Source organism: Lytechinus pictus, chromosome 3, assembly GCF_037042905.1.
Source record: "Lytechinus pictus isolate F3 Inbred chromosome 3, Lp3.0, whole genome shotgun sequence".
In the NCBI taxonomy this organism is placed as follows: Eukaryota; Metazoa; Echinodermata; class Echinoidea; order Temnopleuroida; family Toxopneustidae; genus Lytechinus; species Lytechinus pictus.
The window spans coordinates 5,273,762-5,295,759 of NC_087247.1; the positions used below are offsets into that span (position 1 = coordinate 5,273,762).

At 35.9% G+C, this 21,998-nt stretch overlaps 2 protein-coding genes across 2 annotated transcripts; one reads left to right on the plus strand and one right to left on the minus strand.

Annotated features, from left to right (window-relative positions):
* Positions 1-26: 26 nt before the first annotated feature.
* Positions 27-6,001, minus strand: LOC135153499 (uncharacterized). Its single transcript, XM_064096192.1, has 4 exons — positions 5,955-6,001; positions 5,741-5,811; positions 3,283-3,410; positions 27-1,741 (listed from the first exon to the last, which is right to left on the minus strand). Exons 2-4 carry the CDS (start codon positions 5,790-5,792, stop codon positions 1,538-1,540), a joined length of 384 nt encoding a protein of 127 aa, XP_063952262.1. The 5' UTR covers positions 5,793-5,811; positions 5,955-6,001; the 3' UTR covers positions 27-1,537.
* A 610-nt stretch (positions 6,002-6,611) lies between these two features.
* Positions 6,612-14,608, plus strand: LOC135153781 (prostatic spermine-binding protein-like). Its single transcript, XM_064097916.1, has 3 exons — positions 6,612-6,629; positions 12,804-12,933; positions 14,178-14,608. The coding sequence occupies exons 1-3, from the start codon at positions 6,612-6,614 to the stop codon at positions 14,606-14,608; spliced, it is 579 nt and encodes a 192-aa protein (XP_063953986.1).
* Positions 14,609-21,998: the final 7,390 nt, after the last annotated feature.

Genomic DNA, 21,998 nt, shown 5'->3' on the forward strand with positions numbered 1-21,998 from the left:
AATACACATGTATCAAAATAAGAGGAAAATTGAAGCTTTCGTTTAATATGCTTTAATGTTATACACCTCCAAATGTCACCATATACGTTTTAAAACTACAACTGTCACCAAAAATGTAACTTAAATGTATAGATAATGTAGAAATAATTTACCACCCTTTCAAAAATTAATGTGTGTATGCAGACCGAAGAGGAAAAGTAAAGGGCTGTTATCTATCTATATCAGCAAAAAGTAGGGGAAATGGCTTCACAGTATTTGCCATAACATATTTTATAGATAGCATTTATATATATCACATTTGATTACCTAGGGTTATGCCAATACACAATATTCATAAACATGAAGAAATCATTCCATATAATCCAATTTCAATATATTTATCACTGGTAGTATGTTTACATTAGAATGAGTCAATCGAACATTAAAATGAACATGAGTAATCACGAAAAGATGTCCCACTTGTACAGTAAAGCTCTCTCCCAGATTCTGTGACCCAAGTTATGAAACTAATTCAACCATCAATCAAATCAAAATGAAATAGGCATTTAATTAATTTGGAACGTATCAACGTTTGTCGGAGTAAGGTAAGTGTCAGAAAGATGGTTTCAAAGGGTTCTTTCTGCACATGTAAATGACCTGTCAGTCACCAAAAATAAACTCCTCAAAAAAGTTTGGAAATCTGACTTTGATCGATAATCCCTCCTCGGATTTAGTTAATGTCAATGTGTAATTAATATCAATAAATAGATAATTTAATTATCTTTAAAATGATACCCTACAAGATATGATTATGGTTCATATGGAGGTGCAGTGCCTTGAAATGTGGGGCAAGGTCAAAAGTCAAAAGTTGCAAAATTACACAATATTGAAAGTCACTGTTCTTTTTTCCGTGGTGATGAGTGAGTTTCTCAGCGGTTTCTTTTAATCGTTTTCATGCACCTTAACATTAACATGCAATCACTCGCACCTCTGCACAAGCAAGCACATAAGAAACAAACAAACATGCATGAGTATTTCAAACCACGACTCAACGGACTAGACCTATTAAAGGCTACTATAAGCTAATTGGTCTAACCTAATTGAACGTAAAGTTCTGAATTAACCAGTTCGAAGTTAACCATAGCATTAGTCGGCATTAGGTATTAGACAGGTCCAGATTTGAGATAAGTTAATGCGCTAGCCTAAGCTAGCCCTAGTCTATCATTCTGTCTTGTCATTAATGGCAGTTTGATAAGTGTTTAAGAATTGGATCTAGATATAAGGCCTATGTAACTTATATAAGGGTACCGGTAATTTGAGAGTGCTGGTTAATTTGTGGCAACGTGAGCGCTATAGTTAACGACGACCACCGACGATTAATTTTGTACGCGCATGCTTACTCTTATTCCGAAGACGCAAGTCATGAATATTCATATTGGAATATTCATATTGGCTTCCACAACTGCGGTGGGAAAAATAATTTCGCGAGCGGCGGGGGGTATAATGTAATGCCAAAGTCAGAACATAATGTAATGTGTCTGTCAGTTTTCTTTTCATTTTAGATTTCGGAGTGGATTGTTCGCATGTCCTGGTCGTTGCATTTGTCGTCGATACAACAAGCTGAGTAGTTTACATTCTCTTTACCGTCAACAATCTGAACATCGTGTAATTCACAATCATCTCCGTTCTGCTTACAACGCCGTTCGATGTTAACGGACCCGGCCTTCATAGTATCGTGGTTAATGTAGCTGAGAAGTCTAGCCTATAGAAGATAACGAGCCAGAGTGTGTGAGAAATTCATGCTGATCACTCCAATTCATATTATGTACATGTATATTACTTGAATCCATTCAATTATACAAGATAACACGTAAAGTTCTTTTGGTGAAAAGTTTTTTTCAGTTGATTTACATGAATCAAGGAACAATAAGATCAAGATATCACCGGTATTGATGAAAGGCATAAAGAATTTCCGCTCAGCGACGTATAAGAAAATTCGAGAAGAGTGTATTTTTTGTTGAATAAAAACAGCCGTTTAGTGCTTGATTGTGGACAAAACAATACATGTGCAATTTTTCATCAGGTCCTGAACAAGGACAAAACTACCGCTCCGGTTACCATTTTTCGACAAACATTTTTAAGTTGTTATTTGTCATTTGACGGGCATTCGACAATACATTGACATGAACTCTATTCTTGAATCCTCCGTATACGTCGTCGAGCGAAAAGTCCCTACTATTAACAACGGGACAGAAGTATTGAGATGGTGGATCGGAGCTTGATTACATTGTTGTGCCAAAATCGCTTATTTGTTGTGGTTTGTTTAAACACGGTAAACAGTCAAAGAAAACTTGCAATGATTCTATGTTAATTTTGCTTGTTTTATGATTTTTTCAAAATTATTATAAAAATAACAAAATAACAAAAGCTGAAAAGGTAAATATATAGAGAAGGATTCCATGACATTTGCTCCGGCGACAATTGCTCCGATGGAAAATCTGCACATTAAGCCAAACCTAACCTCCAAAACTAAACAAACCCTAATCCTTATCTTTACACTATTCTGAATCACAAACTCTAATTACAATCCTAACTCTAACCCCATCTATGCCCTCTGAGATGGACCGGATAAAATGTCGTATTTCCATATATAGATACTGTGATGATAAAACAACATGTGGCTCTGGTTGTAGAACTGGTTACTATGGTTACAGTATGAATATTGCTCGAGAAATAAGATTTTCCGACATGCCAGACACCAATATTGTATTCGACTTGTCTATCGCCATCATAACATTGATTCCAGGGGCGGATCCAGGATTTTCCAAGGGGGGGGGGGAAACATTTTCCCGAGGAAATATTTAACAAGCAAAAAAAAGTCTTCAATTTCAATGGAGGTGATGGCTCACTTATGTTTTAACGGTATTTTTACATTGAAAAATTTAATCGTGCCTCTCAATGGGGGGGGGGGGGGGGGTGGCACGGGCCGGCTTTACGCCCCGGATCCGCCAGTGATTGATTAGCATTTATTCCATTCATTATTTAAAAACACAACACAAACAAGGTACATTAAAAAATTACATTACATGGAAAATTGTAGAATAATGCACTAGTGATAAAATTTGGAAAGTATTTTGTAAAAGAGTACATGTGTATGAATGAGAAGGCGACTAGAAAGGCAAAGCCCTATTAGTGCTGCTACCTTTACACGTTTGTCAAATAATTCCTCATTCTCCATACATGCACCCGAACAATGTACAAACTGGTTCGCCAATGTCTTAACCGTACAAATAATAAACTTACGTAGCACTTTGTGACGCCTTGGTCACACTCTACAGGAGACATTTCATCTTGTAAATTTTTCAGGCAGTATGATTCACCCTTGTCCCCTTTGTTCTCACATGAATAACATTGGAGAGCTAGGGAGAAATCTTCAAAATAGATAAAAAACAAACATCACAACAAACAGTATGAAAGAATTGGTTTGCTCTAAAAACGAATAAATAAAATAACAATAAACTAGAATTTTAATTCGTCATGAGGACGAATTAGGTGATCTGTCTCTGATTTGATCAAGAAGACAATCAGCATGTTTATTGAGATCAATATGATCATGATGAAAACTGAACTTCTCTTACGAAAAGAACGTGTTGAATACTCTTGAAAAAGAGGGAAATGAAAAAGTTGTGTCAAAAAGTGTAGGTCATACACATATTGTACAGGAACATGTAATGGTCATAAAGGACAATTTGTGAAGTCTGATGCCTTATTAACTGAGCTACACCATTTCCCCATAGACTTTACACATAAGCAATATTTCCCATAGACTTTACACATAAGCAAATTGAGAGGATCTCAAATCCAATTTTGCAAGAGAAAAACGGGCATGATCCCGGCATCTGATCGAAAAATGAAAATCTTTATTTACGATAGCTTACAATCTCAGCTACAACATATTCAAAGCTCAGAGAAAACCGACAAAAATAAATGGAGATATGGCTCGCGAAATAGAGGAATGTAAAATCCAGTTTTGAGAAAAAGTCATTTCCCATAGAGATTGCACACAAAATGAGCGAAAATGACATGCCTCTATAACTTGCCATTTTTCAGAATGATCCATTCCTTTAAAAGTAAATATAACCATCAAATAAGAAAGATTATGTCCTCAGCTACAACATATTGAAAACTGAGCGAAAATTGACCAATATTTACGGAGTTAGAGTCAAATTTGCATAATTATGATGACGTCATAAGTAACAAAATGGGAATTTTGAGTTCCGACGCCATTTTGATGACGTCATGATAAAATTTAGGGTCAAATGTGACATGAAATCATATCTCCCATTCATACTCTATTCGAATATGAAAAAAAAAATTGGGGGTCAACGGACTTCCTGAAGAGCTATAATGAATTTTGTATAGGCATGTTTTTGCACATATATTGTTTATGGTTAGTGCGCGTGCGCGCGCGTGCTGTAAACTTTGATGAAGGCTACTTCCGTTATTACTTGTCGTAGAAGGTTGATCAAGGTATCAAATTGTTCAGAATTATATTATCGGTGCATTGGTATGAAAAAAAAAATGGTGATCCTATGTTGCATAGTGCCGTTACGCACGAGAACGTGCGCGTAACCGTGCGCGCCCGCAAATTTTTGAAATGCTTAAAATGGTCTGATTCATACTCTACTTTGGTCAAAAAGTGATTTTAAGCATTTTAACATTTTTGACGCGCGCGTACGCGCACGTCGTGACCTTTACATGACTTTTGATGACATGGACAGTTGACCCTTGACCTGAAGTTAATGTGAAGTAAATATTGTTAATTTTTGATAATTGATAATGAAGATATGATTGATTATGAGATTTTACAAAATGGCGTCTAGATGACGTCATGATGACCTTTTGACCTTGAACCTGTTTCGTCCAGATGACATGGTAAGTCCCCATATCTGATGATATTTTGAAGATAATTGATAATGTAGATTTTGAGATTTTACGCTAACAAGAAAAGGGTGGAAAAATAAAAATTAAGAAATAAATAAAAAAGAAAATTCGTACGAAATTAATAGTTGATCTGTCGATTGACAGATCACCTAATAAATGACTGGTAAACCATAATCATACACAACATCCTATAGCTTTTATGTTTCATCTTAAACCATCTAATCTAAGTTCATTTAAGGTTTGCCATATCATATGATGTCCCTCATTTCAAGGCAAACTTAATTATCTATAATATTTCCCCGTATTTTAATGACTGTTTCAAATTTGTAACCTCTTCATGAATTTAGGCCAAATTTTACAATCAAGCTTGTATATACATATTAATGCTTAAAGGTGAAATTCAAACTTTCATATAAATATCATGAAATCAGAATTATTTGAGAAGTATACACTTTTTATTATTTGTAAAAAAAACATGCCATCCTTATAAAAAATAAGTCTCAGCATAATTATCTCATTGAATTAGTGACTAAAATCATATTTTGGCATTCTTGGACGATAAAAATTAAGTACAATACATTATTTTAAACTGTAATAAAATGCATAAGAATATGTGAGAAGATGACGTCATCAACCCGCTTACTGCACACGAGGACATGCATAACTTTTTACCAAAAAATGCAAAACTGAGCTAGTATTTGTTTTTTATTCCTGCTTCATTTTTTTTACTTTTGATTTTACTCTGTTTATATGCTTAAACCACATGCCTTAACGATTCGCCCTAGCTATGAAAGTTATTAATGAATATTTGACTTACCTCCCATTATGCCCATGATCACGAATGCTATCAACAGAAGTGAGCCTTTCATGTTTGCTAAACAACTAGATCTGTTAAAACAATATGAGAACATTTTATTGGTGTGCTACTAAAAGTTGAATTCAAATACAAATTATCAAATATACTGACTATAATCTCAGTCATAGAAGCATTACGACAGGATGCGTTTTACAAGATGGAATTTGCAGCTTACCTGGTCTAGGGGAATGTTGAACGGTCACCTTGCGATAAGTCTGACTCTCATAATCCGATCGAGCTATCCTATTTATACAGTATAATCAATTAATCTTGTTTCGAGTGACTGTCTGATGAACTACTCTTATCGTATCATATTCATCAATCAAACTTTGGAAAAATAGATAGAAAAAAATATCATTAGGGTTCAGTGATAGGAAACTGGGAATAACCCTCCCTTATTAGCGTGATCAGAAAGATCATGAAAATAATGATAGGGAATTTTTTACAACCACACTACGCATGCACTTTCTTGAGCGTAGAGAATATATTGCCAACAGCCCTTCATGACAAAGCAATCTTGCAACTTTTTCAGCAGCTCCAAATCTAGGGACGACCAGCAGTTCCCGTTTACCATATTTCGACAATGACCTCCTAGCTGTTTTTTGTCATTTTGACAGGCATTTTCAATACATTACCCTGTTCTTGAATGCGTCCCCGTTGCAGTTGCTAAAACTCATTAATGAGAGGAGGCGTGGTTCGAGAAGAATATACAGTACATAAAATAAATTTGATTGTGATATGATTTGATACAGAGCACGTGGTGATGTGTAAATGGGATTTACGTGATCTTTAAACGTGATTTGTTTGACGTGTAAGCGTGAACAAATCCCACATGAAAGATGTCGCCATCGTGAGTTTGCTGTATAGGCGAATACCCCAGTGTGTACATGATGACCAGAAAATGTTTTAGCATTGCATTTCGTAATCTGAGAGGTATCGTGTGAAGGACTCGAAGGCCCGTATTGTGAAGTCAGGTTTAACTTAGACCATGGTCTAACTCTCTGCTAGAATTATGGGAAGCCAGATGTGTCAGAATTGTTTTATTAGGTTGTATGTTCCTTATATTTACTGTGCTCTTTCCTGATTCATCGATGGTGAAGACGATCATCTATTTATACTTCCTAGACAATTATGAATGATTTGAGAGCCAAATGAGCTCAAATATGATATCTCTACTGTTAGTGATTTATGTAACAATTGGCTATCCATACTTAAACCACAACTTTAAATCTGAGTTTAAGTTTAAGTAAAGCAGTTTTAAGAACTGAACAGGCCTACCCTGCAGTATAAAATAAATAAATAAAATTTAAACCGACTTCAGAATACGGGCCGAAGTGTCTCCAAGATATTCAGGTCCTACCCATTGTACTCCTGTGTATGGTGTATCACGTGATATGCCCCTTGCCATGTTGTTATCGATTTGAATTTCGAAGCCATATGGATCCTTACGACATAAATCTAACTGATATTCAATCACCGGTATGTCACTTTTTAACTACAGTGTTTATTACTGAAGTGTTTTTAAAATGATGAATATCATGGCAGCTACGTGTTTTGCCCAAAGTACATCGAACCTTTCTGCTCATGAGCTCATAGTACGTTTTCATTATCTTATACGTGAATATCTTAATGTAAAACATATGGCACGAAAAACTTAATTCTATTTCAATAAATAGATGAACAAAATATATATTTGATGATTTTACTGAAATGTTTTGTGTGTGACATCTACATGTAGGCTATGTGTTCTTCACAAAGTTCATTTAGCCTTACTATTGTAGAATATATATGAACTAAATATTTTAGTGACAGAAGAAAATAACACGAGTTAGTTTATTTCCAATCAACGATTAAAGTAAAACCAAACAACGGTGATGGCGGCACAAAACGAAGTCTTGCACAAATTGCATAGACAATGTTTTAGCTAAAAATACTGAGAGAAGAAAGATTTTTATGTGAAATCAACGATGGAATGAAAAGAGTACAAACAAATTTGGTATCACTACCATGGTGATACTTTACTAAAATGAGAATTAAAGTATAAAAATAAAGTTGCAGTTATTTACTTACTTTCATGCAACAGTTCTATGCAAAACATGGCTCCGACGATGTCACATATACGACCTTGAAAATGCCACAACATGAATGAATTACATTGCAATATTTTTAACTACTATATTGTAAAACATGGTTCAATATAAACCCCAACTTTGGAAATGCAAGAAAATTGTTATCAAATTATATCAATCTCTTTGTAACAAACACATGGACAACGAAACAAACAGTTTTGTAAACATGAACCAATATAAATTATGTAGATAAGCAAAATGAAATAAAGATTGAGAAACAGAAGGGGAGAGAGACAGAGAAAGAGAGCAGGGGCGTAACAGGGGTCGTTGGCCCGGGGAGGGGGGGGGGCAAGAGCCATAAATTCCTGGTCATATCATGGTATGAACAGGATTTTTTTTTAAATGATTGTACCCCGAGCAATAGGGCGAACCTCAGTGCATGATAAGTACAAAAAGAGGGGGCATAGTATGGCGCGCGCAGCAAAAAGGTGCTTAATATAAGTCCCGAGCGAGCGAAGCGAGCGAGAAAAAATTACCCCAACATGATAATCTAACTTTGAAATTGATTTTGACATGATATTCAGAAAGTAACCTCATATCTTACATCTTCCTTTCCTTTTCTTTAATCTTTTATTTTTTGTTCTCGGTTGTAGAACAGTGAATGGATGAGAAAATTTTAAAAAGTGAAAGAACGAAAAAGCTGTTTTGGAGCATTTTGCAGCTTTAGTAGGAGGCTTATGACAACATTTTTTTTATTTTTCAAAATTTCAGGGGTGGGGCCAACTCACTGGGGAAAATCCCCCCCGTGCCTCATCCCTTGGCGCCGCCACTGCTCTGGGGCGGAGCCCCCACAACCTTGTGATCGTTTTAAACATTGCAGATGGCCACTACTTTATCAAATCGCGGGTACATACACAACACATAATAACGTCAATGCAGTTGCGGGTAAAACGAAATATCCTGAGACAGCAGAGCATAGCAAATGTGGAAAAAAATTGTATAATTCGACATCGAGCGAAGCGAGCCAGAGCCCTTTAAAATAATTTTGAATAAATTCTACTTATGTGATAGTAGCTTTGGAAATTTAGCCAAAGTAAACATTAAAAGGCTTTTACGGGGGCCAGCGTGAAGTTTTACTTAGATTAGGACATAATATAGGGCATTATATGACACCTAGATAGATCCCTGTGATTTGATTGGTTGTTTGATATCGTTCATTCAGCCCATTTTGCAATGACATCACCAACCGTGCAATTTTGGATTCATACGCAACACGATTACATACATTTTAAATCTGCTGCCAGTTTTATGATTTTTATGGGTAATTTGCATATTTTGGCGGCCATATTGGATTTTGCCAATTTGCGGAAAATGCTCAAGGTTACACGAGTGGCATAATTCAGATTCGTAATCAGCACCCTCGAATTGACAAGAATCCATCAAAAATATTGTATATATGAAAAAACAAGGTTTTTAATCAATTTTCTATGGGGCCTATCCTGGACTATCAGTCTAGTTTGATCTGCGCTTAATTCATGCCCGCAAACACACACACCCTCACCTTCAAACACACAATAAGGGAAGTAGACACACACATGATTAGTGGTACAAACTGAGGGAGCGCTAGCGTACCGTTCAATGGAAAAATAAAAAAATGCACGGTCATCGTGCAATGCGAAAAATGCATGCTGTAAAGAATGGACCAAATATTGAAAACATTTCAACCAATCAGATGGCCAGAATCTTTGTTCGAGTTATATAGATTGAAATATAGCGCCATCTCTCGGTATTTTTTTTTTTAATAGGCGTTTGGACATCTACTCTACATAATTATTAGTACTAAGAAAATAAAAAGCTACTGACAAAGATTAGGGGAAGGCGAGGTAAGTTATGACACTTTTTGCAAGTACCTTGCCTTAAAATTTAATTCTTCTGAAATATTTTTCACCTATATATAACTTTCTACCCCCACGCTGAAAGTCATTGTCACCTTTAAAAAAAGGAGATGTCAAATGGCTCAACTTGCCCCATCTGTGGGGTAAGTTGAGCCACCTTCTTGGGTAGGTTGAGCCACAAAAACTATGTACAAAATGTATGGGGGAAGAACCGTCATATCAATTTTTTATTAAAGTCTTTTCACTTGCCAATTCTCTATAAATACTAACATCATCTAAAAGGAAAAGATCAGTTATGTAAATTTGCTCAATTCTGCCTGCATATCGATGGCTTTTTAAGGTTTTTTCTATTTTTATATACATTACCATCAGCGGCGTAACAGGGGTCGGTGGCCAGGGGGGGGGGGGGCAAGAGCCAAAAATTTCCCGGTCATATCATGGTATGAACAGGCGTAATGGTGTAAAGAGGCGACTATTTTGAGAAGACCAGAATTTATCTTTAAAAAAGTTCCGAGCGAGCGAGCAAAATTTTTGATCTTTTTAATACAAAAATCCAATTTTGTGATATATTTTGACATAATAGCAAGAGAATAATATATTTCACTCTTCTCTCTTTAGACTCCTTTTTTGTCACTGTGGTCTTGTACGCCACTGTGAACAGGATTCTTTGCGGCAGTAGCGTGAATAGTAAAAAAAAAAAAAAAATAAATAAAAAAACAAAGAGGGGCGCAGTATAGCACATGTGCTAAAAAGCTGCTTTATATATAAGTCACGAGCGAGCGAAGCGAGCAAGAAAAAAATCAACTTTTCATGAGAATCTAACTTTGAGCTATTTTTGACATTATATTAAGTAATTAAAATCATATCCTACAATTTTCCTTTGCTTTTCTCTCTTCCTTTTTTGTTGTTCTTGTCTGTAGAACCTTTTGGGGCCATGGCCCAACTCTTCCATACGCAGTGCTGTGCGTTTGGGGTCCGGGGCGGAGCCCCCGGAACTTCTTGATATCAAAGCCATTTAAACCTCGCAGATTTCCGCAATTTTAATCAAATCGCGGTCATATACAGAATACAGCTTTTACACAACACATTTATTCAACCCAGTTGCGTAATGAACCAAATATTTTGACGGGGCAAAACATAGCAATGTGGGAAAATTGTGTAAAATGTTGCCAGCGCGCAAAGCGAGCTGAAAAAAAAATGCCTATTAAAATTAAATTATAATTATGTGATAGATTTTTCCATTATTTTCAGCAAATAACGCATTTCATTGTTTCCATTCATTTCATTAAACGTTGTCTCCTATAAAATTTCTTTTATTTCCTCTTGGGTGTGGAACCACGTACGACCCCCCCCTTCTCCGCGCCTGTATGCTAGTGATTGAACGTGACTGAACAGGGGGGGGGGGGGGCGTTATACAGCCATTTGAAGGTTATAAATGAAGAGCCCCTACTGCGTGGGGTCTGGGGCAAAGCCCCGCGGTAGCTTATTTGCATAAAATTTAGCAAGCTTATAGCACAATGTTGCATGCAGTCCATTCTTCCCGCTCTTTAATTTCAATCATCGGCAGCCCGGTCGTGTTATTATTATATTTTTCTTGTCCCTTTTCTTTGTTTTCCAATTTAGCTTTTGACTAAATACATTCTACCTTCGTTTCCCGCTATTGTTTGCCCTTTTGTTTTCTTTTAATTTCTTTCCCACTGTGCTATCGCATTTCATAGGCCTATTTTTCAATGATTTGTCCTTTCTCAAATGTTCATTCGTACATTTTCCCGCTTTCCTTCCTTTTCCATTAAAAAAAGTTTTTTTCTTCGTTTTCTTTTCATTTTTCTCTTTCCCTTACCTCCTTTTCTTTTCCATTTCCTTCCCCTTTCCCTTTCTTTCTCCCTCATTTTTTTCCCCCCGTTTTTCTTTTATTTTCCCGGTGAAATCCGCCAGGGGGGGGGGGGCAACTTGCCTCCCCCTGCCCCCCGCCTGTTACGCCACTGATTACCATAAGAAATACCATGGCTTAACTTGCCCCATGTTGTCTGGCTCAACTTACCCCATTCCGAACTGGATGCGATAATTTCGCATCCACACATTTCTTATGCATCCATCATGTTAAAGACTATGACAAGAATGAAGATCCATACCTGGACTAACAATGTTGTTCTTATGTCTTTATTATATTTAAAGACGTGTGTGTGTAAAAGCACTTATCTATTTCACACACTTTTTTTTACTTTTTTTGCTGAAATCTATATATTTCCCTCTAAGAAAGTACTTTTTGTTTCAAAGTTGAAATCAATGTGGTGGGGTCAGGGGTTATGCGATGGGTCATCAATACATGACACCAACACAATGTCTAACTCATTCATTATCGGACTGGGGGTGGTGGCAAAACTTGCCCCTATGCTCAACTTACCCCGCCTTCCCCTACATCCTGGAATTTTCAGCCCATTCCATGATTGAAAAAGTATTATAAAACTCATACAACGATTCTTGTAATTTGATTGGTTGAAAGCCATTCAATATTTGATCCATTTTGTGCTACATGCAAATTTTATTTTCCATTGCACGGCGACCGTCCATTTTTGTATCTTTCCATTGCACGGTTGAGATCTCTCCTTCATGTGTGTGAACGAACATTTTGTGTGTGTGTGTGTTTGCGCATATCGAAGAAAGCGCATCAACAGGGCTGACTGTGCGCATTTAGATTCATGAATCAAAGTGCGTCACCAAAGAACAAAACAATTAACTGTTTTTATATCCTACATAAATTGAATCCAGGAGACCGTTTCATAAAGCTGTTCGTAAGTTAAGAGCGACTTTAAGAACGACTGGTGAACCTTTCTTACGCGCTAAGTAATCACCAATGAACATATAATTTACCACAAGAAAGGATCACCAATCGTTCTTAAAGTCGCTTTTAACTTACGAACAGCTTTATGAAACACCGCCCTGTATAGTGATTGGTTCAAATAGCATCATGTGACCGAATATATTTCAACTATGATGTTGCGTGACGTCAGACCTCGATATATTTTTCGCTATACCAATATTCTGACGTCACTATTTTAGAAAACTGGATATTTAGCTAAACTCTCGGGCGCACCGGCCAGCGTGCTATCTCTCCCGGGCAAGTCCCGCGATGCGTCGGCGCAGGCACTCATCTGCGTTTCGCTGAGCGCGGTGGCTCGGAGAAAAGGAGGTAATTCAAGGCAAGTAACTGGACTTTGCAAGCTCAGCGCAAAGATTGTGGTTATAAATTATTAAAAGTAGGATATAAAACAAATACATCAGGCGTTTCATTCGAAAGCAAATAGTGGGAATTATTAATCCTCGGTTGAACTGGCAAACTACTATTTTTCCCTCGGGGCTTCGCCCCTCGGGAAAAATAGTAATTGCCAGACCAACCTCGGATAAATAATTCCACTATACTTTCTCAAAGCCTGATATATTTGTTTATCATACGGGGGGAAAATAAAAATATTTTCAGAGTAAATGAATTGTCAGACAAAGGAAAAATAGGCCTTAATTCCATCTGATTTAGTTTTTTCTTCTTTATTGTCAAATAACAAAATCTAGAAAATTCGTTGTATAAACCAAGGGATGCATGTCTTCATTCGTCCATTATGCGACCTATCCACTCTCGCTGAGGCTGTGTTCACCCACATTGCACTCGTGCAATGGGTTGAATAGAGCCTCAACTCGTGTGAGGATAGATCACCTAATGAAATCATGTGCATGCATTATATTATAATTTTATAAACAAGTAAAGAATACGAAGATATTTAATTTTGTTCGGTCCCCTGATCAAATTAGATTTTATGTAGAATCTTTAAATTTATCAAATAAAAACATGTTTTCGTTTATATCCTTCCCACCACAACAGCTTTAGGGCACCTGCATTGATATTATCTAGTAATAAATTGTAATAGTGACATGCCCTTTTTTTTTTTTGGGGGGGGGTTACCAAAACTAAAGATAGGCTTTAACAGTCATTCTAAAATTCCAAATGTGTAACTTCAGAGAGTGAGAGAAAAACAAAATACAGATCTTTTCTATAGGCCCATGCGTGCCCTGTGTTGAAGTTTGTAACGAAGATTTGTTTTAGAATGCTTGCTCAAAAATTGAGATTTATACAATCATTATCATTTAGGTACTTTGCTAGACATTATGCCATCAAAACCTCAACTTTGATGATGGTTTTGATTGCAAACGACTCCTTCAAAAAAATAGATAGTCGTACTACGTTCCTTATAATTTGCGTTAAATAAAATGAATTTGATAAGAGGTCGTAAAAAACCCTTTACAGTTGTTATTATTAATTTCGATAACTTAAGTTGACAGGAGGAATACTGATGCATTAAATGGACCCAAACTATTGTCAAGCGGTTGGAATTGACAATTATGGCGCCCTGACCAATCGTTATGGATTTGACGATACATAAGATGGCTGTGATGACAATGAAGTAGATAACTGTGTTGACAATGATTGCCACATCGATGATGACAGCGAAGGTAACGGCGATGATGATGCTTGTGATGACGACGTCGGTTGTGATATTGATGACGACAATGATGAAGATGATGATGACGATGATGACGATGATGATTGCGATGATGATGATTGTGATGATGACAATGCTGATGATGATTGTGATGATGACGATTGTGATAATGACGTTGAATGTGATGACGATGACGGTAGAGATGACACGGCTACTGATGATGGTGATGATGATTGTAATGATGGCGATAATTGTGATAATGACGGTGATGATGACGGCAAGGGTGACGATTGCGCAGATGACGATGGTTGTGCATCTTTCACCGACGACGATGCCGATGATGGTCCTAGTAAACTTCTCACCCTATTTTAACAAATCAAGTAAATTGCCCTTGCTATGAATTATTCATATCCTCGTCGTTTTCCCACTAGAAATATGATTGTTTTGCTAATGCAGTGTTTGTGGTATTAATGATTATGAGCTAGTAATTGGTGTGTTAATAAGTTCAGTGTGATCAATTATTTAAGTTTTGAGTGTAAGTAGGTGATAATATCCTGGTATGGCTCATTTTAGCAGTAATGAAGTCATGCGATTGTATTTTTGTGTACCTCACGAAATATACAAGTTCATCAAGATATTTTAAATTCTGTGTTTTTATGATAAAACATAATGCACAACATATAGCTTATACATTGGAGATGAGAATTTTCATTTTCTTGAGAGGACCTCGAAGGAAATACCACGGGAATGACGGTAACAGATATGATCGTTTATTTTTTATTTTCACAATAGACTTATCGTCAAAACTTATATAGGCCTAGGTTATATGGAATGTTGTTTGTATAAACTGATAAAAGGAAATACATGTTCACTTAAGTCAAGAAGAGATAGATGGTATATGACATGTCTTTTTCAGTTCAGACAACTTATGGAATAGGGGGAAGAGAGAGAGAAAGAGAGAGAGATAGAGAGAGAGAGAGAGAGAGGGAGAGGAAGAGGGGGAGAGGGGGGGGGGGGGAGGGGATAGATGGAGTTTTAGAGGGTGAAGAAGGCTGAATGACAGAGTGGTAGGTACATGATATAGTAACAGAAAACATATGTATGAAATTCATATAGGCAGTTATGTTAGCTTTCTTCTTTTAGATTAATATTACTTATCTTTCGATTAAACAAAGCCCTTTTTGGAATTTCACTGAGCTGCAAATGCTTGCGAGGTGTTTACCACTGTTCATAAAAATGTATGAAAAAAAGTTCTTAAAAGTTTGCATTCAAGTTATTAGAAACAAAATTGTTTTCAAATTATAGGTTTCAAAGAAGTTCGCAAATAGCTTTTGATTTCCCAAAAAGACGTTTGCAAAACTCGTCAGAAAAGTTATCGAATCAATACATTCGTTCTGACAGAGATACACCCACAAAAATAAAGGAATAATATACACATATACCAAAATAAGAGGAAAATTGAAGTTTTCGTTTAATATGCTTTAATGTTATACACCTCCAAATGTCACCATATACGTTTATAAACTTCACCAGAAATGTAACTTAAATGTAGAGATAATTTACCACCCTTTCAAAAATTAATGTCTGAATGCAGACCGAAGAGGAAAAGTAAAGGGCTGTTATCTATCTATATCAGCAAAAAGTAGGCAAAATGGCTTCACAGTATTTGCCATAACATATTTTATAGATAGCATTTATATGTATCACATTTGATTACCTAGGGTTATGCCAATACACAATATTCATAAACATGAAGAAATCAATCCATATAATCCAATTACAATATATTTATCACTGACAGTATGTTTACATTAGAATGAGGCAATCGAACATTAAAAAGGAACATGAGTAATCACGAAAAGATATCCCACTTGTACAGTAAAGCTCTCTCCCAGATTCTGTGACCCAAGTCCTTAAACTAATCCAGTCATCACTTAAAAAAAATAGACATTTAGTTCATTTGGAACGCATCAACGTTTGTCTGAGTAAGGTAAGTGTCAGAAAGATGGTTCCAAAGGGTTGTTTCTGCACATGTAAATCACCTGTCAGTCACCAAAAATAATCTCATCAAAAAAAGTTTGGAAATCTGACTTTGATCGATAATCCCTCCTTGGATTTAGTAAATATCAATGAATAGATCATTTAATTTCCTTTAAATGATACCCTACATGATATGATTATGGTTCACATGGAGGTGCAGTGGCTTGAAATGTGGGGCAAGGTCAATATTCAAAAGTTGCAAAATGACACAATATTGAAAGTCACTGTTCTTTTTTCCGTGGTGATGAGTGAGTTCTCAGCGGTTTCTTTTAATTGTTTTCACGCACCTTAACATCAACATTAACATGCAATCAAACACACCTCTGCACAAGCAAGCATATAAGAAACAAACAAACATGCATGAGTATTTCAAACCACGACTCAAACCATGTTATCTCACAGAACCATCACTACATAAACCACAACAAAACATAAAATATGAAGAAGCAGGGGCTTGATTTGAATAGATTTTCATCTCTATTGACACAGACAAAAGAATCATGTTCTGTAATGACCCTTCATGACTATTTCTGTTCGTTTTGCAGCGTTTCAATTCTGACCAAAATCCAACAATTTTGAATCCTGCTCTTTTTGTGATGGCATGATCATAACAGGCATGGTATCATTTTAAAGTTAATTAAATGATATTTTGAATGATGTCAAATATGCATTGTGTTAAAGTTGGAGTTGGGAAAAATTAATGGCGAAACTCAGATTTCCAAACTTTTTTTGACGGGTTTTTTCTATATTTTACTCCTGATTATTACCACCAAGTTTTATGGATTCACTACACATTTCCAAATACATGTTACGTTATCTTTTATGACTTGGGATTTTGTAAAACAGACTCCAGGAAAGAGGTATCACTGATTCCACACGGGCCATTTGTTAGATAAAACAATCTTTGGATGATATAATATCTGGAAGAACATGAACAAGAAATCCTAATTTTTATACAATTTGTTAATATGATTCTGATAAAAAACTATGATCACCGTCATTTTTTTTTCATTTTAGTTATTTCGTATGCTTACAAATATGTCCGGGTAAGGTGTTTGGCTTTTGGGATTTTTGCTTTCATTCATTCATTGCTCAACATATTATTTCAGAGTGCTAAAATGATCACAAATTACTTATATTTAATAAAATCAAAATCTCGAACAGCAGTCGAGCCGTTCTTTTTTCATTACCCGAGCCACTTCGCCAACGTTATGCTATTCTCACCTTGTTCCTAATATATTAACAATATTTTCTTGTTGTTTCGTTAATATCATCATATATCATATTTTCTATTTTTTGTTAGATTGTTCTTTGGGCCTGATAAGGCCATCATAAAATGATGAAAAGTGGCCAATGACTGTCACTTGAATTAAATTAAAAATACAAGGTTTTACATCAAGCTATTAAAGGGGAATGAAACCTTTGGAACAAGTAGGCTTCTGTCAAAACAGAAAAATTAAAGAACAAAGAAAGTTTGAGAAAAATCGGTTAAATAATGAGAAAGTTATGAGCATTTGAACATTGCAATCACTAATGTTATGGAGATCCTCCAATTGGCAATGCGACAAGGATGTGTGATGTCACATGTGAACAACTTTCCCTTTGATGGACTATAAAATACCCCAAAAATGTATCTTTTTGCTTCTTCTTATGGTGATACAAACTCTTTATCCATGATGTATTCTTTAAAAATCTGTATTATATGCCCTCCTATAGAAAGAACATATGATCTACAGATAGATGTGATAAAAGAGGCAGTTTAAGTGAAATATATACTACAGTAATGGGGAGAGTTGTTCACAAGTGACATCACACATATTTGTCGCATTGTCAATGTGAGGATCTCCATAGCATTAGTGATTGCAATATTCAAATGCTCATAACTTTATCATTATTTGCCTGATTTTTCTCAAACTTTCGTTAATCTGTTTCTTTGATTTTTCTGCTTTCACACAAGCTATCTTGTTCCAAAGGTTTCATTCTCCTTTAAAATATGAATTAACGCTGTTCTTACATCTGTCCTTGTTGAGAGCTAAAGGGAATGTGTTGGAGGGGAGTGAATTCCACAGCCGAGCCGTCCTTGAAATATATGAAGATTGATGAAGAGAAGTATTTGACTTTGGGACTGTGACTCTAAAGGGGTGGGCAGATGCAGTAGTAGAGGAGCGGGGGGGGGGGGGTAAAATATAAATATTGAAGTCGGAAAATAATGTAATGTGTCTGTCAGTTTTCTTTTCATTTTAATTTTCGGAGTGTATTTTACGCATGTTCTGGTCGTTGCATTTGTCGTCGATACAACAAACCGAGTAGTTTAAATACTCTTTACCGTCAACATTCATATCACCTTGTAATTCACAATCATCGCTGTTCTGCTTGCAACGCCGTTCGATTTCAACTGTCTCGACCTTCATATTATCGTGGTTAAGGTTGTTGATAAGTCTCATCTATAAAATATAACGAGCCTGAATGTGTTATAAATTTATGCAGACCACTCCTATTCATATGCTGTACATGTATATTGATTGAATCCATTCAATTATACAAAATAACACGTTAAGTTCTTTTGGTGACAAGTTTTTAATGGACCTGGAAAGCGGGGGTGCTGGGGATGCTGAAGCACCCCAGAGATTTTCATTGGGGGTGCTGCTTGTATTATTTGCATAGGCTGCACCCCTAAGAATTATGGACGGTGTGACTACATTAACAAAAAACCCTTTCTTTTTTTGTCAAATTTTTTGGGACGAAAATGACCTGTATTTTGGAATAAAACTTTTCTTTCTTTTGCTTGTCAAATTGATATAAGCACCATGCATGGTGTCATAGGCGGCGGAAGCGGGGGGAACCTGTCCCCCCTGAATTTGAGATGGGGATTCTTTGTTGATAACCTTCTTTTTCTTTTTTTTTTTGCTTGTCAAAAAAAATTGTCGTTCCCCCCTTACATTTTGGTTGATAACCTTTTTTTTTGCTTGTTAAAATATGTTACTGGTCCCCCTAATTTTTTTGGCTTCCGCCGCCAATGCATGGTGTCCCCCACTTTTTTTAATGGGGGACACAATATGAAGTGTTCCTCCCCCAATACTTGTAGAGAGGGCAAATAAAAGAAAAAAGGAAGGAAGGAAAGCAAGAAGAAGAAAAGAAAACAGGAGAAAATGAAAAGCAAAAATAAGAGGAAGACGAGTGATTAAATATCTACATAATTCTGAACCAAAAAGACTTTATTACAATCCTAACTCTAACCCCTCTAAGCCCTATTAATAATGCCACCTTTACACGTTTCAATTGTCAAATAATTCCTCATTCTCCATACGTGCACCCAAACAATGTACAAACAGGTTCGCCAATGTCTTAACCGTACAAATAATAAACTTACGTAGCACTTTGTGACGCCTTGGTCACATTCGACGGGAGACATTTCATCTTGTAAATTTACCAGGCAGTATGATTCACCCTTGTCCCCATTGTTCTCACATGAATAACATTGGAGAGCTAGGGAGTAATCTTCAAAATAGATAAAAAACAAACATCACAACAAATAGTATGAAAGAATTGGTTTGCTCTAAAAACGAATAAATGAAATAACAATAAATAAATGACAGGTAAACAATAATCATACACAACATCCTATAGTTTTTATGTTTCATATTAAACCATCTAATCTAAGTTCATGTTAGGTTTGTCATATCATATGATGCCCCTCATTTCAAGGCAAACTTAATTATCTATATTTCTCCGTATTTTAATGACTGTTTCAAATTTGTAACCTCTTCATGAATTTAGGCCAAATTTTACAATCAAGCTCGTATATACATATTAATGCTTAAAGGTGAAATTCAAACTTTCATAGAAATATCATGAAATCAGAATTATTTGAGAAGTACACACTTTTTATTATTTGTAAAAAAACATGCCATCCTTATAAAAAATAAGTCTCAGCATAATTATCTCATTGAATTAGTGACTAAAATCATATTTTGGCATTCCTGGACGATAAAAATTTAGTACAATACATAATTTCAAACTATGATAAAATGCATAAGAATATGTGAGAAGACGACGTCATCAACCCGCTAACTGCACACGAGGACATACATAACTTTTTTACCAAAAAATGCAAAACTGAGCTAGTATTTGTTTTTTATTACTCCTTAATTTTTTTAACTTTAGATTTTACTCTGTTTATATGCTTAAACCACAAGCATAAACGATTCGCCCTAGCTATGAAAGTTATTAATGAATATTTGACTTACCTGCCATTATGCCCACGATCACGAATGCTATCAACAGAAGTGAGCCTTTCATGTTTGCTAAACAACTAGATCTGTTAAAACAATATGAGAATTTTTTTTGGTGTGCTACTAAAAGTTGAATTCAAATACAAATTATCAAATATACTGACTATAATCTCAGTCATAGAAGCATTACGACAGGATGCGTTTTTACAAGATGGAATTTGCAGCTCACCTGGTCTCGGGGAATGTTGAACGGTCACCTTGCGATAAGTCTGACTCTCATAATCCGATCGAGCTATCCTATTTATACAGTATAATCAATTAATCTTGTTTCGAGTGACTGTCTGATGAACTACTCTTATCGTATCATATTCATCAATCAAACTTTGGAAAAATAGATAGAAAAAAATATCATTTTATGGTTCAGTGATAGGAAACTGGGAATAACTCTCCCTTATTAGCGTGATCAGAAAGATCATGAAAATAATGATAGGGAATTTTTTACAACCACACTACGCATGCACTTTCTTGAGCGTAGATAATATATTGCCAACAGCCCTTCATGACAAAGCAATCTTGCAACTTTTTCAGCAGCTCCGAATCTAGGGACGACCTGCAGTTCCCGTTCACCATATTTCGACAATGACCTCCTAGCTGTTCTTTTTCATTTTGACTGGCATTTTCAATACATTACCCTGTTCTTGAATCCGTCCCCGTTGCAGTTGCTAAAACTCATTACTGAGAGGAGGCGTGGTTCGAGAAGAATATACAGTACATAATATAAATCTGATTGTGATATGATTTGATACAGAGCACGTGGTGATGTGTAAATGTAATTTACGTGATCTGTAAACGTGATTTGTTTGACGTGTAAACGTGAACAAATCCCACATGAAAGATGTCGCCATCGTGAGTTTGCTGTATAGGAGAATACCCCAGTGTGTACATGATGACCAGAAAATATTTTAGCATTGCATTTCGTAATCTGAGAGGTATCGTGTGAAGGACTCAAAGGCCCGTATTGTGAAGTCAGGTTTAACTTAGATCATGGTCTAACTCTCTGTTAAAATTATGGGAAGCCAGATGTGTCAGAATTGTTTTATTAGGTTGTATGTTCCTTATATTTACTGTGCTCTTTCCTGATTCATCGATGGTGAAGACGATCATCTATTTATACTTCCTAGACAATTATGAATGATTTGAGAGCCAAATGAGCTCAAATATGATATCTCTACTGTTAGTGATTTATGTAACAATTGGCTATCCATACTTAAACCACAACTTTAAATCTGAGTTTAAGTTAAACCGACTTCAGAATACGGGCCGAAGTGTCTCCAAGATATTCAGGTCCTACCCATCGTACTCCTGTGTATGGTGTATCACGTGATATGCCCCTTGCCATGTTGTTATCGATTTGAATTTCGAAGCCATATGGATCCTTACGACATAAATCTAACTGATATACATACACCGGTATATCACTTTTTTAGTAC